This window comes from Mandrillus leucophaeus, unplaced genomic scaffold, assembly GCF_000951045.1.
Source record: "Mandrillus leucophaeus isolate KB7577 unplaced genomic scaffold, Mleu.le_1.0 Scaffold595, whole genome shotgun sequence".
NCBI lineage: Eukaryota > Metazoa > Chordata > Mammalia > Primates > Cercopithecidae > Mandrillus > Mandrillus leucophaeus.
Window position 1 is genome coordinate 913373 of NW_012106419.1, and position 13687 is coordinate 927059.

At 53.8% G+C, this 13687-nt stretch overlaps 1 protein-coding gene across 6 annotated transcripts in view; it reads left to right on the plus strand.

The window, feature by feature from the left end:
• Positions 1-13687, plus strand: part of SCN5A (sodium channel, voltage gated, type V alpha subunit) — a 91826-nt gene that overhangs the window by 18544 nt on the left and 59595 nt on the right. For 4 of the 6 annotated variants that reach the window (XM_011999484.1, XM_011999486.1, XM_011999487.1 and 1 more), the window contains exons 5-11: positions 739-830; positions 4833-5063; positions 6592-6655; positions 7984-8125; positions 8643-8840; positions 9844-10023; positions 10667-11038. In XM_011999484.1, the coding sequence (XP_011854874.1) occupies positions 739-830; positions 4833-5063; positions 6592-6655; positions 7984-8125; positions 8643-8840; positions 9844-10023; positions 10667-11038 (1279 nt within the window). Of the gene's footprint in view, positions 1-738; positions 831-970; positions 1063-4832; positions 5064-6591; positions 6656-7983; positions 8126-8642; positions 8841-9843; positions 10024-10666; positions 11039-13687 lie in introns of all 6 variants that reach the window. The other 2 variants (XM_011999483.1, XM_011999485.1) reach the window with 1 other exon arrangement.

The following is a 13687-nucleotide window of genomic DNA, read 5'->3' on the forward strand; positions in this document are numbered from 1 at the left end:
GAGGCCAGTCCTCCGGTGGAGACCCAGAGCCATCCCTGGAAGACACCAAGGGTCTGGGGGTGGGACCGGTAGACTTGTTGGGAAGGCACTCCACTGCCTTGGGGCCCCTCATCCTGCCCTTTTCTCTTCTTGGGTTGCTCCTTGCCTGTGAGTAGTTGAAGAATTCAGGCAACCTCTCTTCCCATCTTCCAGCGCCTCTGTCTTGGGAACTCTGTTTTTTCCAATGAGTATTCAGGCCACCTCCGCCTCGTGACTTCAGGGACTTCTGAGCCAGGCACAAGCTGATCAACAGATGGAGGTTCCACAGAAGATGTAGACCAAAACTAGGACCAGAAACGCACTTGCTTCCTGTATCACCTGACCTGAGCCTCTTGGAAAACAGGCTTCTCTCTTCGCTCTGATGTGTCCCCAGCCCCAGACCCCACATGTGGCTTCATGTCATGGATCCCAGTGGTGTGGAGACAGTGGCAAAGTGGTTGCCTCCTAGCACCGGTTATCCATGGCACCATCACCAAGAGAGTCGCCGGGAAGCTTGCCGTGTGGACATCCTTACGGCACTGAAGCTGAAGTCCTGTGTTAGGAGGGTTGAAATCCAGAAGAAAACCTGAGGGAGGTCCTGGGCTATCCACAGCACTGCCCCCCACCCCCATGGGAGGGGGCCAAGGGAGCGGGCTGGTCGGGGAGGGCAGGCGGAGGTTCTGCTTTGTAATTCCCAATAACTGTGGTTTGATTCTGCAGGTATGTATCAGAAAATATAAAACTAGGCAATTTGTCGGCTCTTCGAACTTTCAGAGTCCTGAGAGCTCTAAAAACTATTTCAGTTATCCCAGGTAAGATGCCCAGGTTTGCCTCTCAGATCTCAGCTACAAGTGACTCTCTCTCTGTCTTCCCCACCCCCTTTCCTCCTCTGACTGTGTGTCTCCTATTGGCGTGTTGTCATTGTCTCGTGTGTGAATTTCCCTTGTTACAGATACACAACTGAATTTGTGGACCTGGGCAATGTCTCAGCCTTACGCACCTTCCGAGTCCTCCGGGCCCTGAAAACTATATCAGTCATTTCAGGTGAAAATCAGGTTAAACGCCAAGGCTGGAGGGATACGCCTGGGCCTTTCCAGCCACCTGGGAGCCCAGGCAACCCTCCAGAAGGCCCTTCAAATGTGCCTGTCACCAGAATACCTTTCCTAGGGCTCAGGTGCCAGGGGCTGGTGGCAGTGGACATGCCTGTCCCCCTGGAGCCTCAGAATGGGCTTCAGGCTGCCCACCGCAGCAAAGCCCACTCTCACAGACACCAGGGGGCACAGAGCACCCCACGGTGGGGCCCACGTTGAACCCAATTTTTTTCCAAGATAGTGGACTACTTTTCCAAACCACACTCAGCTATTTGAATAGCTAAACGTTTTACATGAATTGCTTCAGACTGAAATGTCAGCTTCTGATGAGGAAACCAAAAGAAATGAATTTGCGGGAACCCCCATACACACCTGGAGTGAAAGAGGAAACCTCCAGCACGGTCTTTCATGACTGAGTGCCTCGACCCGCCTTGTGCCCCATCCGGTGATATAAGTAGGGCCAGAGCCCCAGCCCCATTTTGCGAAACAAAGTGTAATCTGCGGACAGGCATCATCGGGCCTTGGTGTCTAACAGCCCTCGCTGCATGGTGCGGTAGAGGTTTAGCAAACCATGCATGGTAGCCTCAGGAAGAAATTCTCCTTGACAGATGTTGGCAATTGCATCTGGGGAATCTCCTAGGCCCAGATGACCTCTCTAGAAATCATTCCACCCGTCCATTCAGGAAAACTCTGAAAAGACTTGTGATTTCTGAGCCTGCTTGTGCGATGTGCCAGTGCTGAAGCTGAGTTCCACCCAGGAGACATTCCTGTCCTAAGTTTGTATTCCCTCTCCCCAGACTCAAAGGTCCTCCTGTTTGGAGGAATTTGCTCTGGAGGGGCAGTGCCCAGAGGTTCGTTCCAGAAGTCTTTTCCAAAAGCAGCCACACTTAGAATTGGGGGAGGCACTTCTTTTAAAAACTCAGCTTGGCCGGGCGCGGTGGCTCACGCCTGTAATCCCAGCACTTTGAGTGGCCGAGGCGGGTGGATCACTTGAGATCAGGAGTTCAAGACCATCCTGGCCAACATGGTGAAACCCCGTCTCTACTAAAAATAGAAAAAGTAGTTGGGCATGGTGGCGCACTCATGTAATCCCAGCTACTCAGGAGGCTGAGGCAGGAGAATCGCTTCAGCCCAGAAGGTGGAGGTTGCAGTGAGCCGAGATCACACCACTGCACTCCAGCCTGGGCAACCTAGTGAGACTCTGTCTCAAAAAAAAAAAAAAGAAGAAGAAGAAGGCGGCTGGAAATAGGTTGCATGCCATCATTCTGGGGAGGTGTGACAGCTGACAGGAGGATCGGTTGAACCAGATGGCTACATCCACTCCTGATGTGGAACCTGGTGGCTCCCAGGCCTATTGCCTGCTTTGAGCTATGTTGCCCCCAAGGAGTCAGAAGCACTGCTCTAAGCTCCAGTAAGGAATCTGGACTCCCCGTGGTAGGGCTAGTTATCTTGCCAGAGGAGTCCCCAGTTATACTATGATCACACTGAGCTTTCTAACCTCTAAACCCACTGTTCGTAAGGGCCGCATCTCCCCCAGGGCTCCTACAAGTGGCCCAGACCCCTGCCAAGGGCCAGTAGCAAGGGGACAGTCTGCTCCTGCTCAGTCCCACGGAGCCACCTGCATTGAGACAGACATCATGGGCCTTGGCACGCATAGACTCAGAAACCACATGGTCTCTCCTCTAGGGCCAGGGGACAGCCTCACAAGCACACACCCCACCAAAGTAGACGAACACTGACCACAGGACTTAAGGCATATTCCTGGTGTGTTTTATAAGAAACATTTACAAAGGGAAATATTTCTCAGTCCTGGGGAAAAGGAGGAAGCCCACCAATCTCAGCCTAGCTCCATGGGACCTCTTCAAAGCTGCCAGCAACCTCGTGAGCCAGCAGGTTCTGAAAGTGGCCAATAGAAAAATACTGTGGTTGGCATTATGGAAGGCTCTTGGGAGGAGGTGTCCTCTGATTTGAGTCTGAAATAGCCCTAGACTCAAGTCGCTTTTCCATAAAATGAGAGTGAAATCAGAATTGGTGGTTTCCAAGGGCTCTTCTACCCATCCCGTTAATTCAGTGGCAGAAGGATTTCCCAGTTGATGTATTGGGGCGCATCCCTTCCTGGGTCTTTTCAGAAAGAATCCTGCAATTCCGTTGCAACCATTCTTGCCAGAAGTGAAATCTATCATCAGTATGAGAAATGTTCAAAGGGGTGAGTTATCCTTGGCCACTATGTCCACAGACCAAGTCAGGGGGTACTTTGCTGGCCTTGAATGGGATACTTCAGGCCAAAGAGACTTTAGCCTAACAATTGAGGCAGAGACCAGTTTGGGTATTCGAGCTGCTGTCCATCAGTCTTCACTTCGTTCCCCTCGAGACATGCAGGTGTCCAGCCCAGTAAACCCACCGAAGGGTACAGGAAGCTCTGTTACAGATGAGGAGCACTGGACCATGAAGAGCTTGTGGATCCCACCACCACCACTACTCTGGGCCCAGACCTGCGAGGTCCACCCACTGCCCAGGCAGTTGCCAACATCTGCCAGGACGATTTCCACAAGGAAGGCTGAGTGCCTCTGAGCGCTGGGCAGGCAGCAGTGTCAGTGGCACCATGGGGAGGTCATCGTCTCCCCATCTTGTATTTGCCCACCATGGCCTCCTTGCCTGTGGGTCACAGGCCCAGCAGCAGCAGGCACAGAAGCCACAGATGCTCCTAACACATTAACCAGCGGGACAGTGGATGGATGGAGCTTAATCTGAGATCTGGCCGCTTGGGACAGGGGCATGAGGGGCAGGGCCCTGCTGCTGGCAGAGGATCCCCCTCATTCCCCATGCTCTGCTTGCACTTGTCTTAGGACAGCCGCTAAGGGCCAGACTGGTGTCTACACATGCTTTTCTGTCATTCTGCTATGTGGTGCTGGCTTCTGCAGGGAGCTAGGCTGTGCAACTAACAGATCACAGCCTCTCAGCTATGGAGAATGGGATGGATGGGGGCGTGGGGAGGTCCTAGAGGGACAGGGTAAGTGGGAAGATGCGATGCAGGTCAGCCCTGTTTCTGAACCTTCCCTAAAGGTGGGCCTGAGCCAGCGCAGGCCCCTTAGACATCACCCACCATGACCCTGCCAGACCCTCACCCAGAGCCCCCAGCACACACCCGACCACAGCCCCTAGCCCCTACCCGATGAGACCCTGGGCCCCTAGTTTCCTCCAAACAATCCACACTCCCTGTGCATCAAATAGAACCAACCCCAGCTGTGGGGCAGGGGGACCCCCAGCAGGAATGGCTCTATTTCTCCCCATCTCAGGATCAAGGCTGAGGCCCCTCCATTGCCTCCATCTCCTTTTCCATGGACTACATTAAAAGGGGTAGGTCTGGCACACCTTCAGACCAGCCAAAGGGGGTGATGCTCTGAGTATGTGTTTTCTCAAGAAAACAGCACTTTCCACGCCCCTGCCATATATTTGGCTGGTGGGCAGCAAAGAGGAGCAGGTTCCCTCTGAAACTACAAAGCCAGCCTAGACTCCTGCCCAGGGAAATCAAGACAGAATCTCAGCTGCTGAGGAAAGTGGGGCTTGGGTCTCCAAGCCCAGGAGAAGCCGCCCTTATTCTGTCCCCACCTCTGGTTGCCTACTCAGGTCCCAACCCAGCTCAACTCAGGCCCAGCCCCCCACCAGTGGAGCACAGAGCTCGGTGCCCCTGGGTGACCCCGTGCTTGTTCTTGCCTTCCCCAGGGCTGAAGACCATCGTGGGGGCCCTGATTCAGTCTGTGAAGAAGCTGGCTGATGTGATGGTCCTCACGGTCTTCTGCCTCAGTGTCTTTGCCCTCATCGGCCTGCAGCTCTTCATGGGCAACCTAAGGCACAAGTGCGTGCGCAACTTCACAGCGCTCAACGGCACCAACGGCTCCGTGGAGGCCGATGGCTTGGTGTGGGAATCCCTGGACCTTTACCTCAGTGATCCAGGTGCGAACTCTCTCTGCAGCTGGGGAAGGCTTTGCGAGACCAGCAGGGCGGGGTCACCTCCCACACATGCGTCACCAGCGGGCAGGCCTCCAGGGTTGTTCGAGCCCTGTCTGATCCCCCAGAGACCCAGACAGAGGACAGATGGGGAGCAGACTTAGGCCCTGCCTTGTGACTTCCCAGGCTAGATGGGGAGGCGATGCTTGAGGAGTGGGAAGTACGGAGTTAGATGGAGGGCCAGCTGGGGGAAGAGCAGCTGCAGCATTTGGAGATGGGACTGACCCTAGAGTGTTGCAATGGCAAGGTGACCAGCCTGCCCACAGACTGTCAGCTTAGGAAAGGGCTGGACACGGAGCCGGAGTAGTTGATGAGGCTTCAGAGTGAAGCCCCACCTAGCTGGCATGGAGATCTCCCGGTTGACATCAGCGTTCCTTGCCAGGATGCTAATTCCATGTACATGTACCCCAGAACCCTGCAAGGGAGTTGGAACAAGCCCAGTGATTGTGCCAAGTTGTGTGAGCCCCTCTGTTGTTTCACCGCCCTGTGGCTCACACTTCCATTCTCCAGGCTGATGGCCAGCACCACTCTTGACTAGAGCCATTGGTCTGTTTCAGAGGTACATGCTGCTGCGAGGCCAGATTCCAGGCCACAGGACCCTGGGCCAGAATGACTCTGAGGGCCATTCTGAGGTTAGGGCCTCTTACATACACCAGCAGTCCACTTTGGAAAACGAAACATAGACACTTAGTGAGTAGTTCAGCAGTGGCCTCATAACAGTGGTTCTAAAACTTCCATGTGCACCCAAGTCACCTAGAAGACTCTGGAAAACAGATTTCTGGGCCCCACCACCCCTAGAGTTTCTGAGTCAGTAGGTCTGGGTGGCAGTCGGGAAGTTGCATTTCTGAGCAGTTTCCAGTTGACACTGATGATGATGGTTCGAGGACCACGCTTTGACAACTGTCGCCTAAGACAAGGCCAGATAATGGTGAGTGTTGGGGACTGATGACTGCCACAGAGAGGAGAGGACAAGACAGGCAGTCCTGTTTGGTGCATCTCCATCCAGACAGACCACAGCATTAGCATGGTGACTATGGCAGGCATCACTTCTACCATTTTATGTGATGGAAGTGAGTACAGAATTGGGCAGTAGCCGGCCAAGGCCCCACAGTGACTCGGCAGCCAAGCTGGAACTCTGCCCAGACCCTTGCCTCCTGACCTTGGTGGGCCCCCTGAGTGGTTTCGGGTGGGGTGCAGAAGCTTCCTGTGGGGACAGCTGAGGCCCTGCCTCGGGCTTCCCGTGTCTTCTGAGAGCATGGGGACACTGGCAGCAGGATGTCTGCAGAGGAGCAGGAGGAAGGCCAGAGGCACAGCCAGAGTTGCCTGAAGCCTGGCCAGGCAGAGGGTAGGGGCAGGGAAGGGGCAGAGAAGAATGAAGACCACTAGTGAGGTCTCCACCTCCCCAAAACCCTGGATGCAAGGGAGAAACTTTTGGGCCAGCGTGCCCCTCACCAGCATGATGTTTCTCTTACAGAAAATTACCTGCTCAAGAACGGCACCTCCGACGTGTTGCTGTGTGGGAACAGCTCTGACGCTGGGTATGCAGCACCCACCGCCCCGGGTCTCTTTGTCCTGACAGAGGAGTCTCCTGGTGTTTTCTCAACTGATTCTATTTTCTATTGATGCCCTGACCCCAGGGACAGTGAGGCCTTCTTTTGTCTCCCTTCCCTGCCAGGACCCTTCCCCAGCTTCCCACCTTGCCCCCAGCACAGAGGAGACAGCTGCTGGAGAAAGGTCAGGGACAGAGCTGCAGGGAGAGCTAACGGAGCCCTGAAGGTGGGCTGGGACTGCGGGATAGCTCGGGATGCCTTCTACAGCCCCCCAGCCAGCCCACCCCCAACTCCATCCCTTCCAGAAGCTCCCCAGAACTGCTCCCTCCAGCTCCAGTCTTCCCTCCCTCGCTGCTGAGCTGTCCCTTGGAGTGAATGTGGTTTCCCCAGCAGCCTGGACTTTCCTTGAGATGCCCCAGTAGCCACGTGCAGCTTCCAGGGCCCTGTGCACACCAGGGTCTGGATCAGTGTGACAGTGCCATGGAGTGTTGGAGAAGGGGATCACAGAGGGTCACCTCAAAGGAGAAGTACCAAGTTTGTTGCCTCCTTCCTGTCACCAAAGAGATTGTCTGAAAGGTCGTGGGACATTAACAACACACAGAGGTCCCTTGGATGCATCCATCCACTTGCTAAGTCCGTGTGTGTGTGTGTGTGTGTGTGTGTATCACACACACATACATGCACACATGACTCCAGACCAGCATTTCCTCTTTGGGAGAGAGGCTATCACCTCCAGCTCTGTGAACTGTGGATCTGCCTCACTGAACCAGTGACTGTGTGCACAGTTGTGCAAATGGGCTCCTGACATGGCCAAGCCCCAACCCATCCCCTCCAGAATCATTTCTCAACCCCATGGCCCTGCCTTTGCCCTGGGCTCATCCCGTTCAGCTCAGCCGAGGCTCACTGCTCTCCCCAACCCTGCTCTGCCCCATGCCCGTGCTGTACTCAACTCCTCATGGGGTAGACGGGCAGAGGAAGAGACATGAGCCAGGCTTGCATGCTTCCTCTCTGTGAGGAGAGGCAACTTAATAGTAGCTGGGGATGGTGTGTCATATGGGCAGAAGGGAGCTTGATTTAGGCCTAGCAGAGTACAGATAGGTAGAGTTAAGTGGAAGATAGTGTCCCAGTGGGAGGCACGCACGAACAAAGTCACGGAGGCAGGATCCAGCCACGTGGCACTAGGCTTGTGAAGCTCAGCTTCACAGAGCAGTGGGGCATACACTGGGTTGCCCAGGGCGATAAGTCCAGCCCAGCAAGGGTCTCAAGGGCAGCAGACCCCTGACAGCATGGAACAAAGTCTCTGTGTGTGGCTGCAGGACATGTCCCGAGGGCTACCGGTGCCTAAAGGCAGGCGAGAACCCTGACCACGGCTACACCAGCTTCGATTCCTTTGCCTGGGCCTTTCTTGCACTCTTCCGCCTGATGACGCAGGACTGCTGGGAGCGCCTCTATCAGCAGGTGTGTGTGCCCACAGAGGGACAGCAACTGTGGGCTCAGGGTCCAGGCTACACAAGTGACTAGCCAGAAGCGGCCCCAGCAGCCTCCCCACTGGTGAGAGCTTTGGAGGGGACAGGGGACAAGGACCTTTGCTTCTGAGGGAGAAGGGATCCGCAAGCAAAGGAACTTTCTTTTTGCTGGTGATGAAGCACCAGTCCCTTCATATAGGATGCTGTCTGCTCTGTGAGTGGGACACTCTTTCTCCCTGTAGGATGGAATATTCTCCCTCTGTGGGCACAGCATGCCCTGAGTTGGGTGAGACATTCTGCCTCCCTCCTTGGGTGGGACACAGCCCCACTGTGTGCAGGTCATTCTCTGCAGGTCAGTACATGTCCCTCTCTATAGGTGGGACATCTCTACCCTCCTCCCTAGGCTATGGCTATTTGAACGCCTGGTACAACTAGACCAGGTGACTTGGAAATGCCATAACCCAGTAGGGGCCCCAGTGAGGGTGACCTCTGCCCCCTTGCTCCCCCAGACCCTCAGGTCTGCAGGGAAGATCTACATGATCTTCTTCATGCTTGTCATCTTCCTGGGGTCCTTCTACCTGGTGAACCTGATCCTGGCCGTGGTCGCCATGGCCTATGAGGAGCAAAACCAAGCCACCATCGCTGAGACCGAGGCGAAGGAAAAGCGCTTCCAGGAGGCCATGGAAATGCTCAAGAAAGAACACGAGGTGGGTGAGCAGTGCCACCAAGGAGCCTCTAAGCCCTCACCTGACTGTGGGTGCTTATAGGTGGGGTATAGGCTGGGTAAAGCTGGTGCCTGCAGGCATGGTACATGCTGGGTAAAGCTGGTTCCTGTGGGCATGGTGCAGTCCCTGCTGGGTAAAGGTGTTTTCTGTGAATGTGGTATCTGCTGAGTAAAAATTTGGAACCTGCTGGGTTAAGACGTGCCTGTTAGTGAGGAGCCTACCAGGTAAAAGTGGCATCTGCTGGGTAAGGTGGGTCCTATGAGTGGGGCTTGTGCTGGGTAAACTTGTTCCTATGGTCATCCTGTCTTCCAGATGAAAGTGGCACCAGCTGGGTAAAAATGGTGCCTGCTGGGTGGTAGCTCCTGGGTGAAGATGGTCTCGGTGAGCACAGTGCATGCTGGATAAGAGATCCGTGTGTCCATGCACATAGTTTATTCCGGTCAAGGGATGCCTTCCGGTGGGGTAGTGAAGAAGGTCCAATGTCAGAGAACAGAGCTATCTCAGAAAATAAGCACTGACAATGCTGCCCTAGCCGTCCCCAGTCCCCCACATGGTGGAGCCTGGAGGCTGGTTATAGAGTGAGCTATTAGAAGCCAGGCTGTGGGCACCCACTTGTTCTTCTCACTGCCCCATGCCACATCTTCCAGTACACTTTTGGCCAGCTAAACCTTCTAGGAGAGCCTCTGCCCTCTGGTTCTGCCACTTCTCTGCTCATCCACACCCACCTCCCACCTGTTCCACACACTCCCCTCTTCCAAGACTGCCCACTTTAGCCACTCCTATTTTCCTTCCTGGATCTTGATCTTCCCCAAAATATTCTGGGTCTGTCTGAGTTTATCTCCATGATGTCCTCATTTTGGAGTAGGTGTGCAAGTCCACTTACTGATAGAGAAATCCAAGTCACTGAGAGTTGCCTGGCCTGCCTGAGCCTGAGGCTGCACAAAGTCTCAATGATGGAAGCATCCCTTCCTCCACTCTTTTCCAGGCCCTCACCATCAGGGGTGTGGATACCGTGTCCCGTAGCTCCTTGGAGATGTCCCCTTTGGCCCCAGTAAACAGCCATGAGAGAAGAAGCAAGAGGAGAAAACGGATGTCTTCAGGAACTGAGGAGTGTGGGGAGGACAGGCTCCCCAAGTCTGACTCCGAAGATGGTCCCAGAGCAATGGTAATCCCAGCTGTGGTTCTAGCTTTTCCAGGGTGGGTCAGGCATGAAAAGCTCATCATGCTAGGTTCCTGTACAGTCACAGCCCCCATGGTTGCTCCTCTCTGCCCTTCCTGTTTCCCATGGCCTTCCTTAGAGTAGGGAAGCTCTGGGCAGAGGGACAGGCTGGTTTTGGGTGTTGTGATATCCCCAACCTGAGGCCAATATCCCAGCACTGGAGCTGGGGCTGGGGGACGAGGCCCCATGGTATGGGTTGGTAGGAGTTCAAGGACATGCCCATAAGAGTGAGGGGCCATTCTGAGTGCCCCAGGTCCTGCTCAGACCGGGCCTGTCTGCAACACCAGGAGCCTTCCTGCCTCCTTCTCCCTTACCCAACCTGAGCTCTAACTCCAAGCCCAGTTAAGTTTCAGGCTCCCAGCTCCAGAGACATAGATTTGAGGGGAGTAGAGATCCCAGAAGATACAGGATTATCTCTAACCCCACATCCCCTCTTCCAAGTACCCCGGCCCGACCCACCCAGTTCCTGTGTGGCAAAAAAAGCCCTCAATGCTCCGAGAAGTTTGGCTGAGGCCAATGGCACAAAGACAGGCTGGGAGCGCATGAAGAGCACATGTCATGGTCGTGTCCCCTCTCCTCGTGCCCTTAGAATCATCTCAGCCTCACCCACAGCCTCAGCAGGACTTCTGTGAAGCCACGTTCCAGCCGCGGGAGCATTTTCACCTTTCGCCGGCGAGACCTGGGTTCCGAAACAGATTTTGCAGATGATGAAAACAGCACAGCGGGGGAGAGCGAGAGCCACCACACATCACTGCTGGTGCCCTGGCCCCTGCGCCGGACCAGTGCCCAGGGACAGCCCAGTCCTGGAACCTCGACTCCTGGCCACGCCCTCAATGGCAAAAAGAACAGCACTGTGGACTGCAATGGAGTGGTCTCCTTACTGGGGGCAGGTGACCCGGAGGCCACATCCCCAGGAAGCCACCTCCTCCGCCCTGTGATGCTAGAGCACCCACCAGACACGGTGAGCCAGCCCCGAGATGCAGGCACCAGGGCAGTTCTGGTCTCTCAAACCGATCACAAGTGCCAAGTCCAAAAATACTCACCAAATATTTGTTGAGCACCTATTATGTGCTGGGCTCTAGGTGCATAAACTTACAAAAAAAATCTCTGCCCTCATAGAGCATCCATGCTAATGGGGACAGACAGACAAAAATCAAAGGAAAGCCAGGTGCGATGGGGCACGCCTGTAATCCCAGCACTTTGGGAGGCCGAGGTGGGGGGATCACGTGAGGTCAGGAGTTCAAGACCAGCCTGGCCAACGTGGTAAAACCCCATCTCTACTAAAAATACAAAAATTAGCTGGGCGTGGAGGTGCATACCTGTAATCCCAGCTACTTGGGAGGCTGAGACAGAAGAATCACTTGAACTCAGGAGGCAGAGGTTGCAGTGGGCTGAGATCACACCATTGCACTTCAGCCTGGGCAACTCCATCTCAAAAAAAAAAAATCAAAAAAGAAAAAATGTCTATATTGTGTGTGGTGGGGATAAAGAAGGATAATAGTTAAATATGTCACAGGTAGTAACGCTGCCATGACCATCATCTGGGGAAGCCTGTTCCGGGCACAAGGAACAGCAAGCACAGAGGCCCAGAGGCAGAATCTGCCTGGCCTGTTGGAGGAGATGCCATGAGGTCAGTGTGGCTGGAACAGAGGGAGCGACGGCGAGAGAAGTTGCAGTGACTGTTCCAAAGGTGATAGGAAGGGACTGGCCAGATTGTGAAAGGCCAATCAGAACTTTGGTCACTTAGTCAATCCTATGACAGACTCATGGCTGCCCAATCAGCCATCAGGTGTCCTTGCGGACCCCGGGCCGCCAACACGATGACCAGAGCAGCCCACCCAGGAAAAAGCTGAACATCTGGCTCAGCCCCCAAGGCCTGCAGGGTACACTTGGAGAGGAAGGTAGAACGGATGGGAGGCTTGACCAGGAAGGTGGAGGGTGGCCTGAAGATGCAGGGCTCCCAGCCGCATGGCTTATTTCATGCCACTCAGACTCTTGCTCAATCTGTGGAACATGGTACAGGTTAATTAATCTCTTTGTGCCTCAATTTCCTCATCTGTAAAGTGAAAATTATACGCCAGCAAGTTGTGGTGAGGACTGAAAGAGTGCTACTAGGTCCAGTGTTGAGACCCGGACTTGCCTGGTGTTGGAGTCATCAGTATTATCTGTTATCAGTGTTAGTGAGCAGGAAGGAGTGAGGTTCCTGGGGCACATTGCAGAATGCCCAGGGTCCCACACTCCTCTGGAGCACAGTGTGAAGGGAGGAAACTGGGCACCCCTGGGGGCAGACCACAGCTTTAGGTAAAGCTGGGGAGGCCCTGGCCCATCTGAAGGGTGGGGTGTCTAGCTTCCAGGAACACTAAACCAGGCAGGTTCAGCCCTGGAGCTTCAGCCTCATGGAATCAGGTCAGCAGCTGCGAGCGCTAATAGAATTTCCTAATCTCGTTAAGGAGAAAATCATCTCATTGTACTGCACATGTCGGGAGGAATCCAAGTTCAAGCACTTCATTACCAGGAATTCTGACTTCACCCATTCTCACTTCTGTGGGGCCCATTTGTAACCTTAAAGGGATTAGCAGGCCAAGACAGGGTCATTTGCAAAGTTAAAGGAATTAGCGAACCAAGATGGAGACATTTGAAGAGTCAAAGAGATTAGCAGGCTGCAGGCCCTGGGAATGCCTTCTGTGCTTTCACTGGGTCCCCAGTGACACATTCCTGCCCAGTTCTAGTCTGAAAACAGAGCACAGTGTTGGGCACACTGTGGATGCCTAATCAACAAGGATGGGGAGGAAGGGCCAGCCCAGCAGACAGCTCATGTTCAGTTTATCCAGATTGGGAGGTAGGGACTGAAGACTTACTTTGCCCTCTGCTTGTATGAGACTGCCTGGTTCCAAAAGTCTAGATGTAGGTGGGAGACGCACACTGAATATCCATTCCTTTTCTCCCCCTGCATGTTAAATCTTCATCCTCATTTCCTGTGGCCACCTAGCAAGTTAGGAACAGAGCTGGAACTCTAACCCAAGCCTTCTGATTGATTCCCAAGAATTTATCCATCCATCTAATATTTATCTAGTGCCAGCCTGCCATGTGGAGTGCCAGGCAGTGTTGAGACTCCAGGGTTATATCAGCAAACAAAGAAGGCAAGATCACTGTCCTCTTGGAGTTTATACCATAGTTAGGAAGACAGTAAACTAATCAATATTTTCAGGTAGCAATAAGTCATGTGATAGCAAGTTGCTAAGGGGAGAGATGAGGATGAGGACTATTAGAATACTTGGGAAAGGCCTTCCCAAGGAGGTAACATTAAAATTGACAGGCAAATGATTTTAGGGAGCCAGCCCTAAAGATGCAGAGGAATAGCATTCAGGTAGAGGGAATAGCAAGTGCAAAGCCCCTGAGGAGGACACATCCAAGGGATGAGAGTGACTAACAGGGCCAGGTGTGGTGAAACATTAAAATGAGTTTCATGAGTTAGGATTTGGACTGTGCAGAACCTTCTAGACCATAGAAAAGTTTGGATATACTGTGTGAGTAAGATGGGGAGGAGTAGGATGGGAGGAGTTGTTGAACAGAGGAGTGACATTATCTGATTCACTTTTTAAAGGAATCC